General features: G+C 33.1%; 2 protein-coding genes across 3 annotated transcripts in view; both read left to right on the top strand.

The window, feature by feature from the left end:
* The first annotated feature begins 804 nt into the window (after window positions 1–804).
* Window positions 805–4793, top strand: LOC108753690 (NF-X1-type zinc finger protein NFXL1). Of its 2 annotated transcripts, XM_018495524.1 has the most exons (5): window positions 805–903; window positions 1385–1657; window positions 1973–2085; window positions 2162–3845; window positions 4235–4793. In XM_018495524.1, the coding sequence occupies exons 2-5, from the start codon at window positions 1394–1396 to the stop codon at window positions 4682–4684; spliced, it is 2511 nt and encodes an 836-aa protein (XP_018351026.1). In that variant the 5' UTR covers window positions 805–903; window positions 1385–1393; the 3' UTR covers window positions 4685–4793. The 2 variants fall into 2 exon arrangements, with proteins under 2 accessions (XP_018351026.1, XP_018351025.1); XM_018495523.1 differs by lacking the exon at window positions 805–903 and having other exon boundaries at window positions 1373–1657.
* A 2939-nt stretch (window positions 4794–7732) lies between these two features.
* The window catches only part of LOC108753693 (cullin-3), a 9918-nt gene continuing 1718 nt past the window's right edge, over window positions 7733–15932 (top strand). The window contains exons 1-10 of the mRNA XM_018495528.1: window positions 7733–7930; window positions 12566–12949; window positions 13131–13334; window positions 13408–13587; window positions 13693–14067; window positions 14153–14323; window positions 14435–14542; window positions 15385–15562; window positions 15645–15892; window positions 15930–15932. The exon at window positions 15930–15932 is cut by the window's right edge and continues 155 nt beyond it. Coding sequence (XP_018351030.1) covers window positions 7871–7930; window positions 12566–12949; window positions 13131–13334; window positions 13408–13587; window positions 13693–14067; window positions 14153–14323; window positions 14435–14542; window positions 15385–15562; window positions 15645–15892; window positions 15930–15932 — 1911 coding nt within the window. The 5' untranslated portion in view covers window positions 7733–7870. The remainder of the gene's footprint in view (window positions 7931–12565; window positions 12950–13130; window positions 13335–13407; window positions 13588–13692; window positions 14068–14152; window positions 14324–14434; window positions 14543–15384; window positions 15563–15644; window positions 15893–15929) is intronic.

A 15932-nucleotide genomic window follows, 5' to 3' on the forward strand; every position in this document is an offset into this window, starting at 1 on the left:
TATGTATATGTATCGATGTAGCATACTTATCGACATTTATAAGCAGGTTTCAAGTACAACATTCCGTTGTTCAGTATGCTATGATTTATTATATATTTATATCTTTCGTACGGTATATGCGATTAGACGTAGACTAAGCCTCACTCGCTGCAAAATTCAAATTATGTTAAGCGCACAAGTTTATTTCATACATTGCAGCTATATGTGTATAATAACATGCGTTACATTTTTGCATATTATGTGTAGCTTTTAATATTAAAACGATCTCATTGCTAACAAAGTTGTAACGTAAATGTAAGTCTGACACATCTGAGATTAATGTTACACGCACATTCGCAATAACTTTCAGTGATTTGTAAGCACATAAAAATAGTGCCTTAAGATTTTATAAAAAAATATTAATTTTTTATTGTAGATGTTATAAAATTATATTACAATATTTTGCACAAAACGATAATTGTTACATTATTTACAAAACCGTAAAATTCCCAGAATGTTATTTTCTAAAAATTTCATTGTGTGGATGTGATAAAATCATAATATCCATATATAGCTAATTGCAGAATTATAGAATCCCTAGAATTTTAAAATTGAATATAGTAAATACTCGAATCGTGAAAATTAAATTTTCTAAAGAAATTAAAATCTTTAGTACCTAAAGCTAAAATAAAATTAAATTCTATTTAAATCAACAGTCATGGAGTACGAATAACTAGACGCGATGCACTCCATCCGGAAACAGCTGGCTCCGAGTGTGAAGGCATTTCTGACGGCTTGACGCCAAGTATATATACGTATACGTGTGATAAGATGCACATACGATTGTAAAGATATCTCGAAGATAGTTTGATAGGTGGTGATCAATTATGATTAGCTGAAATCGACAAAAACAGAGAAAAACTGGTAATTGTGGGTCAAGGTCAATTTGCTCGTCATTTAATCGATCTCTGCTGTTGACAGAAATCGTAGCAACTTGCCGGTTAAATACTACCTATTCTAACGAAATGCCAGACTTGATGATAATTTTGTGATAAAACATAATTTAAATTGTGATTTGAATTCTAATATACAATTACACACACACACACACACACACACACACATAATTTTTACAGTGCTTAAAAATCGTGTATCATTTTGTAAGATAAACGTTTTGGTATTCAGATAATTGCAACAGAAACAATACATATTTTCAATATCGACAGCTTCGAATGAGATATATATGTTATATACACATATTAGACTTGTTTATCATAGTCTGTTTGTTTTTTAAATAAAATTATTACAGTTTGGGTTATTAGCATAACTTGTACATAGTTTTATAAATTGGTAGATTATCTTTATAATTAGTTTTTCAGTTTGTCATTAATTTATGAAATTTCAGAGTTTGAAGATGCAGAAATTTAAGAAGGCTCAAGCACAGAATAAACTGTCTATTGAAAAGCACTTGGAAGCCAATGCGTTGTTGAATTCGTCTAGTGAAGATGAGGATGAAACTAACGAAGAAGATGTCCAAAATGTGGTGGGAAAAGTATTGTCAGCGTACCAAGGACAGAGCACAGATGCTGAAAAAGTGATATCATATTTGGTGAATTCCTTTCAAACTAGCAGTGCTGTTTGTTTGATATGTATATCCACTGTCAAGAAAATAGATCCAGTATGTTTAAACAATATATTATTTCAATATGTTACTACTTTGCTAACATTTTAATTACATATTAAATATATTTTTAAATATGCAAGGCTAGATAGTCTTTTATGCAAAGTTTTCTTAATTTAATATAAGTATTAATACCTAAATAGAAAAAGAAAATTTTTTAATTTTATTAATGCAATCACAACTTTTATATATATCATATTAAGTGATTTTATTATTTTAAAGTTATGTTTAAAATATACATGATATGATTTTAATAATACTAAACAAGATTGATTAGAGTTTATTATCACTTCTCTATTTTTTTCTATGCAGATATGGAACTGCGACAAGTGCTATGCATTTCTACACATGTCTTGCATCCTACACTGGATCAACGACAGTTTGAACTGCAAACGGGCTAAAGGAATTGCACCGATCTGGGCCTGGTATTTATCAAGACTTCCATGAAAAGCACATCAAAACCTCTATTTAATATACCAATAAAATTGCATATTATTACAGCCCAAAATGCCGTATGGAATATGATCAAGATCAGATTCCAAGATCGTACAAATGCTTCTGTAAAAAGTCGATAGATCCTCAATATCAACCATGGATTATTCCACATTCTTGCGGCGAGGCCTGCGGCAAGCTTTTGCAACCAGAGTGCGGTCACAAATGCGTGTTGCTTTGCCATCCTGGTCCATGTCCACCTTGCGCTAAGATGGTATCTGTTAAATGTTATTGTGGCAAGCTACCAGCGCAACCGCGACGTTGCAATGCTAAAAACTGGAGCTGCGGAACTATATGCAATAAAAAATATGAATTTTGTTCACACACTTGTAATAATGTGTGTCATACTGGAGAATGTTCCCCTTGTGTAGAAACAGTAGTACTGAAATGCCGTTGTAAGAGTAACGAGAAAGTAGGGAAATGCTACGAGGGTATATGGATTTGCGAAAAACCTTGCAATAGGAAATTCTCTTGTAACGTACACAGCTGTGAAAGCACTTGTCATCTACCTGGCGACTGCGGCAACTGCCCCTTGGAAAAGAATAGATATTGTCCTTGTGGGAAAAAACGATACGAAATTTCTTGTAGGCGGCAGCAAGTGCCAACGTGCGGGGATACGTGTGGCAAATTGTTGGACTGCGGATCGCACTTTTGCAACATGAGATGCCATACCGATCGCTGTGGTCAATGCTTGGAAGTCGTAACAAAAGCATGTAGATGCGGTAGTTACACAAAAGAGATAGCCTGCGCGAAGGAGTTCCACTGCAACAAGAAATGCATGCAAATGCGCTTATGCGGTAGACATTTGTGCAACAAAAAATGCTGCGATTGCATATCGAAGAACACGTCCAATCATTGTGAAAAAACGTGCGACAATACTCTCAACTGCCGTAAGCACAAATGCGCTGCACCTTGCCATAATGGTCCTTGCTATCCATGTACCAGAACGGACACTATACAGTGTCGATGTGGCAGCAGCAAGATAACGGTGCCATGTGGTACCAGGAAGAGAATCAAGCCACCACTATGCCACAGATCTTGCAAAATCCCACCTATCTGCCATCACAGCAAGAGAGAAACACACAAATGTCATCAAGGCCCATGTCCACCGTGTAAAAAGGTCTGCGGATTGACGCACAAGAGATGCAGTCACTCTTGCCCAGCCACTTGTCACACCAAAGTCTGGATGAAGATTAGAGCGAACGGAGTAAAGGCGCAGCCTATTGGACCCTGGGAAAAACCAAAGGATATTATGGAACTGAAGACTTTGCCATGTCCACCATGCGAGGTTTCCGTGCCTGTAACTTGTCTCGGTGGTCACGAGACGCGTCCTTGGCCGTGTCACATGTCGAAACCGAGCTCCTGCGGCAGACTTTGCGACCAACTATTACCATGCAAGAATCACACTTGCGAGTTGACTTGTCACAAACTACAGACTTCTGACAACGAGTCCAACAATGGTATTCCGTGCATGGAATGCGAGAAGGAGTGTAGTTTCGCACGACCGTCTGGTTGTACGCACACGTGTCCGCAACCTTGTCACCCAGCGCCCTGTAAACCATGTAAACAATTGGTGCGAGTCTCTTGTCATTGCGGTATTAGCACCCTTTATCGACATTGCGTGAACTTGACGTCTGCAACGAGTAAGGAACGGGATGAATTACTCAAATGCGGAAATCAATGCCCAAAAAATGTAATTTACATTTATGTTCGGTAAAATATATTATCGCTTAAAAGTATTTGCTTATTCCGATTTTATGTATCTTATTTTGTACATCTAAATTCCATCTAATTTTATATTGTATCTTTTTTATGTATATAGAATGCAAAATTTTGAACCATTAAATATTATTAAGTATAACATCAAGAAAGGAAAGAAGATTGAAATTTATTCTTCTTAGTTAAGAAAACTAGAGAGATAAATTTATTCTTCTTAGTTTAGAAAACTAGAGAGATAAATTTATTCTTCTTAGTTTAGAAAACTAGAGAGGCAAATACTTTTGAGCAGTAGTATATGTATAAATTCTTTCTTTTTTATTTTTTGCTTTTAACGAAATACAATCTGTTTTTTTTTTATTTCAGTATCGATGCGGCCACCGTTGTATCAATGATTGTCATCCAGGAGAATGCAAAGGCGGGGAAGGATGCAGCAAGAAAGTCAGATTATGGTGTAAGTGTAAACGAATCAAAAAAGATTTTCTTTGTTCACTTCTTCAAAAGGAGCAGATTACTGTAGCATGCGATAGCATATGTGAATCACTGAAAAATGAGAGAAAAGAGGCTCAAGAGGCTATGATAGCGAAAAAGCTAGAAGAGGAGGAGCTGCGCAATCGAGAAGAGATTGAAAAATTCGAGAAAAAGTTCAAGCCACGACGAAAGAGGAAGGACAAATATGAGAACTCGAAACAATCCAAAGAAAACGCGAGAAATAAGTATCACATTGCATGGATTTTAGCAATTATTGTAAGCATTATAGGGATAATAATAGTTTATGTGACCGTTGCTGATTTAAGTATATCTGGATTGAGCTGATTTTACAAACTGATCTCAAATCTATGACTATTTACGATAATCATTATTGATAATTAAAAGATTTGTGATGCATCGACTTATACGGATTTTATTAGCGAATTCGATTGGACGCACAAGTCGTATGTACACTGATTTAATCTGAGTGTAAAAGTAAAATGCAAATATATTACGAATTATGAAATACATATTTTACCTAATAACACAATAAAGTATATTGAGTATTTCATCGGTTTAACCGGTTTCTATATTTATAATAAACACATATCTTTATGTCAATTTGAATACGGCTTACATCATTACGCACTCAATGTCCAATCAAATTCGCTGTATGATAAGCGTAATTCCATTTATCTAATTTATATTGCAAATATAAGTAGTCTTGCAATTGTAGTATTCCTACATATATAAATATACATACATTTGTAATCACTGATAAAAGCCTAGTAATCACTCAAAGGAATTTTCCGAGATTTGAAGAGATTTGTAATTATAGTGCTTTTACAATCTTATGATACACATTAAAATAAAAGATGCTATATAAAGCCCAAAGTATTTTAATTAAAATTATTTTAACGTAATTTGTATAAACTGTATCTTAAATGTTAATTTAACATTAAACGTATAACTTTTTAATATTATCTATATAAATATATTCAATAATTATCGATAATTGTCATATGTGAAAAAAAGTACAATACATTGCATGGAATAAAGAATAGAATAAAAATTAAATAGGATAATTAAAGTAGGAAGATTTTTGCATTCTGAAAACAGTTTAAATAATTAAAAAATTTGCATTTTTGTAAAAGACGCATTATATTTGTGAAATATCCAAAAATTGTTGGATAATACTCTGATAATAAAATAAAAAGATGGCAAAAAAGTAGAATGTAATAAATATTCTTTATATTTCCCAAGGTTCTTTCGTTCACAATTGTTCTTAATCTAAATTGTTTGATTGGAGAAAAAAATTTAAGATCTAAATACACTCTTATCAGTAAAAAATGTAAAAAAGCTCATCAGAGCCTACATCAGCTATTCGAATGCACAGAAATTCTTTATTTTTTGTATGAATGTAACAAAACAAATAAAATATACGTTTCAATCCTTCGATTCGGGTCCTTATCGATATAAAATATAAATCGAAATTACATAATTAACGCACATTCCAAGTTGATGATAATTAATTCGTTCTTCTTTATCCAAATGCCAATTAGATAAAGTAAAACCGAAGTTTTTAATACAATAAAAGAATATTTATTTTATGATTGTTAGAAATTTCTTCGCTGAGATAAGATTATTCTTATGAATCTAAAAGCATAATCCAATCAGTAACTTCCAACTATTGCCAAATAAATATTTTATTCAATGCGACCAGTTAAGCGAGCGCTTGTTATTAGTCTATTTTTTTCTTTTATATCATTTAATTAGACTTTTAGATCTAGAAGAATACATCAACAGTAACGAGCATTCAGTTAATTGTCGAGTCTGTTAAATTAACGCTGCATAAATTGACTGTGTTTAGCAGAGACAACTAATCAGCGCTTAGTAATTTTTTAATATGATTGGTTCTTGCCTTTAACTCTTGGCTGGATCTAAATGTAGGAACCAATTACATTGGAAAAATCGAACCACCGTTGCAAAGCTGAATTTTCTGAACGCAGCCTATGATCGTCCAACTTTTTAGTATTGGATTATCAATCATTCGGTCTGTTTTTTTATTACTGCACTTTCTGAATTAGTACACAGTGCAATAAGTTGAAGTGAAACAAATATATGTTTATTTCACTTCAACTTATTGCACCGGTTCAGGGGATCAATTCTGTATCTTGAAACGAGGTGAAAATTACAAAAGTGAGCAAATTTACTAGGTGTTAACCAATGAAATTGTCAGTATTCTAATAAATTCGTTCACTTTTGGAATTTTACCTCGTTTCAAGATACAGAATCGATCTCTAGAGTGCAGCAATAAAAAACAGACCTATTGTCAACGTCGATACCAGCCGATGGCCAAATAACACGCGAAATGCAGCAAATTGCGCGGTCATGACGCTAGAGCGGCCGCGCGATCGCGAAAGGCAGTCGATGTGTCCATCGACGATCGCGAAGGCGATTCTATGAATGCTACGCACGTAGTGCCCGTTGGTGGTCGTGATTCATGTGTCGCGGGCATCGTTCGTTACTTGCTAATAGCGGCGGATATCCCCGTGCTGTTGACAGCGGCGGTGTTATTGGCACAACGACGAGAATCCGCACCGTCGTCGTCGCGTCGGCGGTTCTACCGTGCTCCACAATTATGTCACGAGGACGACCGCGCTCGCGACTACCTCATTGAAATCTGTGAGAGCGATCCATCACCGACGTTCTTTTCCTGCTGCTGGACGAAATCAACGGGCGATCGGCCGCCACGGTTCGTTGACAGGAGCCACAACATTTCTCTCCGTGGAAACTCCGTGACTCGTTCGACTTCATCGTGTTCGCTTGTTCATCCGTTTCTCCCTCTATCTCTCTCGCTCTCACACTTTTTGTCTCCTCCCCCTTCCCCTCTTCTTCGTCTTTCCCTCTCTCGTTCTCTCTCTCTCCCTCTCTCTCGTAGTCCGCTTGTCTCGTCGCTCTTCCCTAATCATTGAAAGCGCGCATCCTTTATTCCTCGTAGCCTCGACGTTTCACCTGTCAATCAAGCCGAGAGGATAAGTGCTCGCCCACGGAATTAGGAAAGGCGTCGTTAAATGTGCTCGACCGCGGAGCGGGAGAGAAAGAGGAAGGGACTTCTACCCGTCGTCGTCGGTTCTCACCACGTTGTCTCCGTAAGCAGCGTCGTCCAGTGATCGTTGGTGATCGCGCGTGTCTTATACCGCACACGAAATAAGGCGTGCGATCGTCATCGGCAGTTCCAGGCTGTTCCAGATACGTAAATGATTTTCGCCCGTCGCGCTTAAGAGAATCACAGGCCCGCAACAGCGGTGTGTGTGTGTGTGTGTGTGTGTATTTTGTGTGCGCGTGCGTGCGTGCGTGTAGTTAGTTGTGCGTGTGGTGTACGCGCGCGCGCGCGCTGTGCGCGTGTGTGTCCGTGTGCGTGTGCGTCGATGTGCACGCGGCGTCGCGCGCTCGTCGAGGCAGCCTTTACGTCGGGACGGCATTTCTGAGGAGAGACACTTCTGACGCGTCCGAGACCGAAAACCCGACATGATGAAGAGCAGTGCTCTAATGAAGAAGGAGAGCAAGATGCGCATACGTGCTTTCCCGGTGAGTAATTACCGCGGATCGAGAAACGCCTGGTCATCCGCGCGGGGGAGGAGAGGGGGAGAGAAAGAGAACCTCCCCCCCCTCTCCCCCCGGTCCCCTCGCCATTAAGCCTGTGTGTTGCCCGTTCCTCTTATCCTTCCTCCCTTCCTCCCTACCCTTCTCCGTCCACCCTCTACGTGCCGTGTTGTTTTGCGTTACCCGTGTATGATCAACTTATTTATTTATTTACTTGTTCATTTTGCGCCCTTGTGTCGGCAACGACAACGCGAATGCATCCGGACGTGTATAAACATCATTCCATAACCTACCTGGGACATGGAGCGTCAACTGTAAATAATAGGTCTGTTCTGCGTTGCTTCAAATCCTCAAATATACTGAAAATCAAGATAAATGTAAGATCTTGGTTTTTTATTCCTACAGTATACTGCACTAGAATCTTCTTTCTCGCTTTCAAGTATCAAATATATACCTATTTCACTTTAGGTTTTAAAAGTGTTTATAATTGGGTTGCGTTCAGCAGAAAAAGTAGCTTTGCAATTGTTGTAAAATTTTTAGATGTGATTGGTTTATACATTTGGATCCAGGAACTAAGGGCAAGATTAATCATATTAAAGTTTTATAACAGTTGCAAAACTGCTTTTTCTGCTGAACGCAGCCATTGACTGCAGAATCTAGACCTATATAGTCGGGCGTTGAAGAGAGAGAGAAAATCAAAGATGCTGAATACAAAAAGTGTAAGCAACGCAAACATATCTAATCCCGCATCTCTGAACAGTCTGGACACTTCGGATTCGTATCCAAATTCGCGCTTGTGAGAATGGAATTGTTTTGACTGTTGCAACAGTTCTATTCGCATATCTTTCTGTTCTTTTCAGCTAAAACTTTCTTGCACGATTAGTGTCCTTAGCCCTAGGAAAAATCAAATTTTTTCCATTGATTTTATTTTGCCAGAAAATTGAGAATCTGTATGGTTCATCTTTAGCTTTTCTTTATGTTGCATTAAAGAGAAAATAAGGAGAAAAAAAATGCCGTGTAAGAAATTCAGGTGAAAAGAACAGTCTTCTTGTCGCGTGTCTGCACTGGCGACTAAGAAGATTCAGCGAAACTTTCAATATTTTCGTGGATTAAAAGAAAAAGCAACTTCCCATATTTGTCCGAGTTTTGATTGATCTTTCCACTTTCCAGATCTTTCGCAACTCACGTTTGCATAGCACAATTTAAAGGCCAGTATTCGTAGTCAGATCTTATATTCAAAACCATCTTAAGTATAGTCTTAAGAAGTTACGAACCAATCAGAGGGCTATATTAGTATTTTAAGACATTACTTAAAACAATCTTAAAATAAGAACGGACTATGAATACCTAGGGGTGCTTTCCATTTGATGATACAAATCGACACAAGTGTCATTCCATCCTTCTTGACATTCAAAAAGTGACAAAGATAAAATGACACTTGTGTCGACTTGTGTTATCAAATAGAAAACATCTAAGAACTACATATGATCTAAATGCTTTTTACACTTTAATGGGCCTTCTACAATAAGTCATTAGTCAAATCAGAAGTCAGAAGCTAAAAATTGACGGCTGTGATTAGTCAATTTTTAGCTTCTAACTTCTAATTTATGACTTATTGTAGACTTATTGTATTAATGGCTTATTGTAGAAGGCCCATTACACTTCAGATATCTCAGAATCTTAGAGGTTGCGAACAATGAAAAGAATAGGGAACAAAGAATAGAAAATAAGAATTTCAACCTATCAGAAATCGTGTATTGTGGAATACACAGTTTTTGATAGGTTGAAATTCTTGTTCTTTGTTCCCTGTTCCCTATTCCTTTCGTTATGCGGAGCCCGTTAATTGATATGCACAACTAAAAAATAAGATTACGTAATCGACTAATGCCCGTTTTCACTAATCTAGTTATTCGTTATTAAAAAAACGAAATATAACATTTAAGAATTTAGCGTGCTTGTGCAGCTGCACTTTATCACAACTGTCTTACACTATTATAGTGTAACTATTAATTATCTAATCTTTAGAACTAGAAAAAGATGAAGAGTAAGTTGAACCAATATAAAGTTAATCTATATTGGTGAAAATGTATAATACTTGTTCCTAGATTTCTATCAACGTAATTTAATCTTAATCTCGATTTAATTAATTCATCTTTTCATACTTAGTTCTAGAAATTAGAAAAAGATGAGTAAATTAAGATTAAAGATAATTTGTATTGATAGAAACGGCTATTAGGTCCAATTTCACAAATGTAAGATTAATTTTAAGAATTTCGAGGAATTAGAAAAATAATAGTAATTCTTAATAAATAATAATTCTTAGAATTAGAAAAAGATAGATAGTAAGTTAAACCGAGATTAAAGTTAATCCATAAGTGTAATGCCCATTTCCACTAATGCCCATTTAATTCTAAAGATTAGAAAAAGACAAAGAGTAGTTGAATCGAGATTAAAATTAATCTACGTTGGTAGAAATGGACATAAGAGTATTACTCATAGAAGTAATCTTATATTTGTAGGCTACGGTTTAACTTACTATTTATCTTTCTCTAATTCTAAGAATTACTATTTATCTTTTTCTAAGAATTTGAAAAAGATAAACAAGTAAGTTAAAAAGAGATTAAAGTTATCCTACATTTATGGAGCTGAGAAGACTCGGATGCTGTTGTTGGAATCAGTCATTTTTGTTTAAGTGACATAAGACATCTGCAGTTATTTGAAAATAATAAAATTAAAAATAAAATTAAAAATAAATATTGTTTATTTAATTATTTAATTATTTATGTGACTATAGAGATTTGTTTTTTATTGCTGTACTCGAACTTTCTTGCTTTCTGCTAAATATCAAACATATACCTGTTTCACTGTAAGTACAAAGAATATGTATGTACATATTAATTTAACTATCAAAAAACTTGTTCTTTTTAGATAGTTCATCTTCCTTTCCTCTCCATGTTAGAGAAAAAAAAGATGAATCGGAGAAGAAAAAGGATAGATCTATTAACAGTTCTTAGGTCTGTTCTTTGTTGCTGCACTTGACTACATTAAAACTCTGCCTAACTTTAAATATCTGTTTCATTTTAAATAAAAATGTACCAATTCAGCTATAAAAACAAATTTAGTAATTAATTTTTCAATATCAGTTGAATTAAACGTATAAATTTCAGAACAGATAATATAGAATTAATATTATCCCAAGTTTGTTAAAGTTTTCTTAATTTAGATCTGTATATAAAAAAAACTGTATATAATGATATATGTACTCGTTAAATTAAATTTTACATATAATTATATTTTTCTTATATTAAAAATGTTTTCTTTTACTCTTTGTAATTATGTATCATATACTTCTTCTGTTCTAATATGTAACATATTGGCACCAATTAGCAAACGTAATATTTTAATTAAATAAATATGTTGATTATTAAAAATATGCACATATATTTAAGTATTGCTCGAGCTAACATCAAGAAGGAAATTGATAATTAATAGTTAAACTATTACAGTGTAAGACAGTCGTGATAAAGTGCAGCTGCATAACCATGCTAAATTCTTAAATGTCATACTTTACTGTTTTTCAAATTTATAATGCTAGAAGTATCTTGTTTTTTAGTAACAAATAACGTGATAAGGTAAAATGACATAACCAATTTATGAAGAAATTAGCATGATGTTAACAAGAATCTGTAATTCAGTACTACATTTGTACAAACATTTTGCTTGTATCGTTTTTGTATATAATAGGTTATATATAGAAATATGTCAAAATATATTTCTCAACTTGCTTTCAGTTTTCGTAAAGCAGACCAGATAAGAGTTAAATTAATCTTTAAAATATTTAATTTTATTCTACCAAACAATTAAAAGCTTCTCTCTCTGATAAATGAAGTTTGTTATAATGAATATGATGTGAATAAATATTGATCTAATTAAAAAAAATTGGTCTTGCTTTAGATTTAATAGCAGGTTTGTAAATATATATATTCCATACTTATTTATAATTACATTAAATTTTATTTTATTAGTAAGTTAAACTTACATGCATTGTTTAATGATTGGTAATGATATAAATTGTATATATTTGATATATTATACAACCTAAATATTTTTTGATAAATATCATGAAATGGTGAAAAAGGAAACAAATAATCTTCTTTTTCTCAAATTCTCTTTCTTATATTTGTAAATATTTTTATCAAGGTTATGATAAAACAAAATATACAAGCAAAATCTGTACATAAAAAAAATTTAAAAAAACATGGATTATCAAAATGAGGACTATGATCTACAGCAAGGAAACAGAGTGATTGAGACAATCCCTGCATCGGGATTGATACATAAGAGCAATCTTCTTATAATTCGTAACACTCTTGTGAGAGTTATTATCTGTTATATTTTTGTTATTCTTATGCAATAGGCATAAGTTAACATTTTTTAATACACAATTATATTTTTCTATTACTTAATATATTTTATATTTACAACTACATAATATTAAAAATTATTAAGTAAGCATTTATGATATCTTTTTAAACAGAAGGATAGAAATTTTGATTTAGTCTTATCTAGTTATAAATAATATTTAGTCAAATAACTATCACAAACACTATATTTTCACAGACAACTATGGATGAGAAGTATGTAGAAAGTATCTGGGCCTTATTGAAGAGCGCTATCCAAGAGATACAGAAGAAAAATAATTCTGGCCTCAGTTTTGAAGAACTTTATCGCAATGCTTATACAATGGTTCTTCATAAATATGGTGAACGATTGTACACAGGACTGAAAGAAGTCGTAACCCAACATCTCGAAAATAAAGTACGAGAGGATGTTCTTCGTTCCTTACATAACAACTTCCTACAAACTTTAAATCTAGCGTGGAACGATCACCAAACGTCAATGGTGATGATCAGAGACATTTTGATGTACATGGACAGAGTGTATGTTCAACAGAATGATGTAGACAATGTGTATAACCTTGGATTAATTATTTTTCGAGATCAGGTAATTTTTTAATTTGTATTATCTATTTAGAAGTCTTAATATTCTATTGTAATAAAGTCTTTTATATGATAATTTATTTTGTTCAATTAAATTGTTATAACTGTTAATTGATATATATATATATATATAATGAGTGATTGTTAAATATGTTTAATGTTAACAAGTTTTTTGTTAATTTTAGGTGGTCAGATATGGATGTGTTAGAGACCATTTACGGGAAACATTATTAGGTATGGTTGCAAGGGAAAGAAGAGGAGAAGTAGTAGATCGTAGCGCTATAAAAAATGCCTGCCAAATGTTAATGTTACTTGGAATTAATAATCGCCAAGTTTATGAGGAAGATTTTGAAAGGCCTTTTTTACAACAGAGTGCTGAGTTTTATAGAGTGAGTCTAGTAAGAAGTGTATTTGATATACTTGCATGCACCCATATGTAACTTCTAAAATTATTTTCTTTAGATGGAATCTCAAAAATTTCTGGCGGAAAATAGTGCATCGGTATACATAAAAAAAGTTGAAGCTAGAATCTGTGAAGAATCTGAAAGAGCAAAACATTATTTAGATGAATCCACTGAATCACGGATAGTAGAAGTTGTAGAAGAAGAGTTAATCAAAATACACATGAAAACCATTGTTGAGGTGCATTAATTTTTTTTATTCATGATCCACATTGTATTAATTGATGATATAGTTGAGTTTAAATTGTATCTTATGGTGATCTTAATATTTTTCTGTGCGTGATAGATGGAAAACAGTGGTGTAGTGCATATGCTCAAAAATCAGAAAACAGAAGATCTTGGTTGTATGTATAAACTATTTTCGAGAGTGTCGGATGGATTGCGCACTGTATGCGACTGCGTATCTCAATTCCTTAGAGAACAGGGCCGTGCGTTAGTGCAAGAAGAGCATGAATCAACCACAAATGCCGTTCTTTACGTCCAAAATCTGTTAGATCTAAAGGATCGTTTCGATCATTTTCTACATTATTCTTTCAATAATGACAAGAATTACAAACAGACGATAGCATCGGACTTTGAATATTTTCTTAATTTAAATCCTAAAAGTCCCGAATATCTCTCATTATTTATCGACGATAAATTGAAGAAAGGTGTTAAAGGAGTTAGTATTGTGTATATAATTGCAATATATTTTATGACTTTTAATATAAATATATTTGGTTCGGCATAAATATATTTGGTTTTAGATGACAGAGCAAGAGATTGAAGGAATTCTAGATAAAACTATGGTTTTATTCCGTTTCTTACAAGAAAAGGATGTATTTGAACGGTACTATAAACAACACTTAGCCAAACGGTTATTGTTGAATAAATCTGTTTCAGATGATAGTGAAAAGAATATGATATCCAAACTTAAGGTAAGAATTAGAATTAAAATGATATTTTAAAAATTAAAATTATTTTATTCACTTGAATCGATGTCGTTTATTTTTATTAATAGAGATTAATAATATGTAATATTTTTGTAGACTGAATGTGGATGTCAGTTCACATCAAAGTTGGAAGGTATGTTTAAGGATATAACAGTCAGCAACACTATCATGGATGAATTTAAAGATCATGTCCTTCAATCTGGCGTAAGTATCTTAAAATAATCTTAAAATAATATAATAATATATAGACTTGATAACATGAGAGAGAATATAATGAAAGGTTTTATTATGAGAAAATATGTTTTACATATTTCTACTATTTTTATATTAAAATTTTGTATAAATATTTATTTTAATATTTCCCTCTTATATAAGTTATAAACTAGTATACAACCAACTTATAGAGACAAGATTTAGGGTTGACACAGATCAGGAAAAATCAAGGAAATTAAAATTGGTCATGGAAAACTGAGAAAAGTCAGGGAAAAATATAAGAAGTTTGGAATTTTGAAATTTGTTCACAGTTCTCTTAAATTGTTCCTATTCCTAATATTTGTTATAATTTTTTAAATATTATATCTAATTTTTATGGTCAAATATAATACATTCAAAATTTGCGCACTTTGAAAGATTTTAATAAAATAATTAAAATATATATTTTATTTAGTATTTTTAATTGATTTTCCTTTTTCGTCATAACTGCATTCTTTTTTCCAATGCTAATTTTCTGTTGGCTTGAATTTACACTCAAAATTTTATTATATACTACTAAACTTTTTTTGCATTGTTTTTAATAATATTATAGACTAGCTTTTCAATAAATCCTCGATTTTAAATGTTAAAATCTACATATTTTATATTGGAAAATTTTCAATTTTCATCTGAAAAACCTGGAAAAGTCAGGGAATTTTAAAATTCATTTTCTGTGGCAACCCTGAAGATTGTTAACACATAATATTTTGGTTACATTTAACATTTTGTAGAATATTTTATTAAAAATTAATATTTATTTGTATAGCATTAATTGTTCTGTATGTTTTATAAAGACAAATCTGCATGGTGTGGATATAAGTGTCCGAGTACTCACAACTGGTTTCTGGCCAACGCAGTCAGCCACTCCAAAATGTAGTATGCCCACTTCTCCGCGTGATGCCTTTGATGCCTTCCGGCGCTTCTATCTGGCTAAACATAGTGGTCGACAGTTAACGTTACAACCACAATTAGGTCAGTACTTATTATCTTTGTATATCTATTTTTATTCAAATATCTTGTAATATAATATTATAAATAACAAAAATTTGTACAGGTTCTGCTGATCTAAATGCTGTATTTTATGGACCACGACGAGAAGAGAGTAATTGTGGAGGCTTAGATACGCCATCTTCTTCGAGTTCTATTGGAAATGGTAGTAACGCAAGCAGTAGTTTAATGAGCCAACGAAGTAGCCTCTGTAATACACCACGAAAGCACATAATACAAGTTTCCACTTATCAAATGTGCGTGCTAATGTTGTTCAATAAAAGAGAAAGGTTAACGTATGAGGTTAGTTTAAACTATTTAATTAATTAATTATAAATATATTATTATATTAAGA

Source organism: Trachymyrmex septentrionalis, unplaced genomic scaffold (genome assembly GCF_001594115.1).
Source record: "Trachymyrmex septentrionalis isolate Tsep2-gDNA-1 unplaced genomic scaffold, Tsep1.0 scaffold70, whole genome shotgun sequence".
Classification (NCBI taxonomy): domain Eukaryota; kingdom Metazoa; phylum Arthropoda; class Insecta; order Hymenoptera; family Formicidae; genus Trachymyrmex; species Trachymyrmex septentrionalis.

Excerpts from the sequence above, each read along its gene's own strand:
- LOC108753690 (XM_018495523.1), top strand. The coding sequence starts at position 1,373 with ATGAAATTTCAGAGTTTGAAGATGCAGAAATTTAAGAAGGCTCAAGCA. Across the intron at positions 1,658-1,972 it reads CTGTCAAGAAAATAGATCCA|ATATGGAACTGCGACAAGTG; the intron begins GTATGTTTAAAC and ends TTTTCTATGCAG. Across the intron at positions 3,846-4,234 it reads GAAATCAATGCCCAAAAAAT|TATCGATGCGGCCACCGTTG; the intron begins GTAATTTACATT and ends TTTTTATTTCAG.